This window comes from Xenopus tropicalis, chromosome 1 (genome assembly GCF_000004195.4).
Source record: "Xenopus tropicalis strain Nigerian chromosome 1, UCB_Xtro_10.0, whole genome shotgun sequence".
In the NCBI taxonomy this organism is placed as follows: domain Eukaryota; kingdom Metazoa; phylum Chordata; class Amphibia; order Anura; family Pipidae; genus Xenopus; species Xenopus tropicalis.
In genome coordinates, this window is record NC_030677.2 from 137605643 (window position 1) to 137608570 (window position 2928).

At 39.2% G+C, this 2928-nt stretch overlaps 1 protein-coding gene across 1 annotated transcript; it reads left to right on the plus strand.

Moving 5' to 3' along the window:
- The first annotated feature begins 207 nt into the window (after positions 1-207).
- On the plus strand, positions 208-2521 carry LOC108645680 (acrosin). The gene is made up of 5 exons (XM_018090962.2): positions 208-309; positions 522-723; positions 1090-1358; positions 1588-1733; positions 1824-2521. Exons 1-5 carry the CDS (start codon positions 216-218, stop codon positions 2295-2297), a joined length of 1185 nt encoding a protein of 394 aa, XP_017946451.2. The 5' UTR covers positions 208-215; the 3' UTR covers positions 2298-2521.
- The last annotated feature ends 407 nt before the right edge of the window (positions 2522-2928 follow it).

Sequence of the window (2928 nt, forward strand, 5' to 3'; positions counted from 1 at the left end):
GCTCCAGCTTAGGTTTGCCTTAAACCTTATGAGCTGTGACTTTGCTGATGATGTCACAATGCTTTGGAACACACCCTGTACAGCTTGCTTTATGCTGATGATGTCACAATGCTTTGGAACACACCCTGTACAGCTTGCTGGTGATGTCATAATGGTCAACTGACATCTTAAGCAGTTTGCTGTAAACTGTTCTCATTTGTGCTTTGGCTTTGGAGATGGCTCTACTGTCTCTGAAGCTAACAGCAATTTTTTTATTCTTTTTTGCAATCTATGTTTTAATTTCTATTTCTGAGAGCGCTGAGACTTGTGGTAAGTATTATTTAAAGGGGCTGGGTATACATAATGAACTTTATTAATGTATTTGATAAATATTATATATTACATAACCCCTGTATGTAGATTAAATAACATTTTAGCCAATTACATTTTCATTAGCTATATGTAGCTGATTGTTTAATTTAGAATAACCATTTTTCACTTAAAGCATTGCACTGTATTGAATTCTCTCTTTTCCGTAACAGAATGTGGAAAAAGGCCTCTAATAAAGGACAGCCAGCGTAACTCTCGTATAGTTGGAGGAGTAAATTCCCAGCCAGGAGCATGGCCCTGGCTAGTAAGCATCCAGGCTTGGAGAGGTTCTGATTATGGACATTTCTGTGGCGGCACAATCCTGAACAACCAATGGATTTTGACAGCGGCCCACTGTCTCATCGATTACAAAACGTAAGAATTTTAGCTTTAGTTAAACTAATATTGGAGATGGGAAACTTGATAGTGCAGTAAATAAATAATTAACTTTAACACTTGCTTCACAAAAAATGTGATTTGGCCCAGCATGTGGGAGGCCAAACTGGTTGCTTGGTGACTTTGTCAAACAAGTGGATCCCAACATGTATTGCCAGCTAAATATATTTAAGCAAGGTTAACCTAGCTAGGGTTTATTAGGAATAATTAAACAATAAGCTGCACTATATAAGTCATAATTGGAAATACATAATTGATGATTTTTATTAATAAGTCATTGTTGATACTTTCAGATACACATTAGAATGCCTACAAATCTTGACATGCTTTTCTGTTCTTTTTCAGAACATTTGACACAATTAGAGTTGTAATTGGAGCACGCAAGCTTTCTAAGCTAGGTTCGGAAACCCAGATTCGAAAGGTTAAACAGCTAATACTTCATGAAAAGTATTTGAGAGAAGGAAAACATTCTTATGACATTGGTTTGATTCTGCTGGATGAGCCCATCAAATTTAATGATTACACCCAGCGGGCCTGTTTACCTTCTGCTTCACTAAATGTGGCACAGAAGACCAACTGCTACGTAGCAGGATGGGGTGTTCTCGAAGAAAAAGGTAATTGTCAATTTTTGCCTTATCATTAGTGCATGATTTTATATATAGATATTATTACTGAATTACAGTTACGAATGTCCCAATCATTTTTGGATTCAGACTCCCAAATATGTCTGAAACTGAGCCTGAAACTAAGCCTAATCTGACCCTTAATTTACATATTCAATTTTGAATTTGTATTATTTCCACAAGGTTAACTTTTTCAATTCCTTTTCTTTTTCATATTTAGAGATAGCAGCTGCAGATATCCTGCAAGAAGCTGGTGTGTTTTTCATCAATAAGGAACTTTGCAACAGCAAGGAGTGGTATAATGGCAAAGTATACCCATACAACCTGTGTGCTGGTCATAAGGAAGGCAAGATTGACAGCTGCCAGGTAGGAGGAATATTCCGCATATAAACTATTGTACTTTTCTATGCAAAAACTGTTTAAGGTTGTGTTAATTTGGCTGTTCTTTTTTTCTAGGGTGACAGTGGAGGTCCCCTTATGTGCAAGAGAAAGACATCTAATGATTATATTGTGGTTGGAGTGACAAGCTGGGGAATAGGCTGTGCCCGAAAGCAACGGCCTGGGATTTACATCTCTACCCAGTATTTTAACGAATGGATTGAAAGCAAGATCACCAAGAAAGCAGAGGGCCAAACTAGGCCAAAGAGGTCTTTACTGAAAAAGATCTTTTTTCCTCAACTACCCACTCAGCTACCGACAACACAGAGTCATAAAGTGAAGCTACAACCGACGGATACATTTGAGCTAGAAGCAGCCAATGAACATCTTACAGATACAAATTCAGTTCAGCGTGTCCAGGTAATACCAACAGCTGATCCTGAGCACGTGGACTTGCGCCAATCTATATGGCATAGTTTGACACAGATTTATAGACGCATCACTGCCTATTTACGCAACCTCCTTACTGGACGCAATGGAGGACTGACTTAACTTGGAGTTGCATTTAGATTACAATGATCTCCTGTAAGGACTATGAAGATTTTCATTCATCCAGGTCATGGTATATCTAGTATAAGAGCATTCTGGACAAGGGATTCTGGACAATTTCCCCTTTCCGAGGAACGTAACTTCATGTACCTGGACCAGGAATGTATAATTACACCACTGACTGCACTTTTGATTATTATTTAAATAAAGCTATAAAAAAATTTCAATGAATTTCATCTTGGCTGTGATTTGTTATTGGGTAACGATCCCTTTTTTTGTTACATGTATTGGAGGCCCTGTGAATTCTTTCAAATCAACAGTCCTACAGTTTTCTAGGTCTAGTGTAAATAAATTAACATTAATTTGGCATCTGCAGTGAGAGACAAACCAAAACAGTTGGCTGTACCCAGGGGTGGGCCAAGCCGACCAGGCCCCCATTGTGTAATGACAAGCGGCTGGGGCAACGATAAGGGAGCGTGGACTAGGGGAAGGCAGGAAAGGTTTCTGCCTGGCACCCCCCAATTGTTACACCCTAGGCAGGCATCTCTTCTGCCTACCCCAAGTTCTGGCCCTGAGAGACCTGAAATATTACCAGGAAACAGTTAGAGAATCAGCGCTTCCTGAGAACACCATT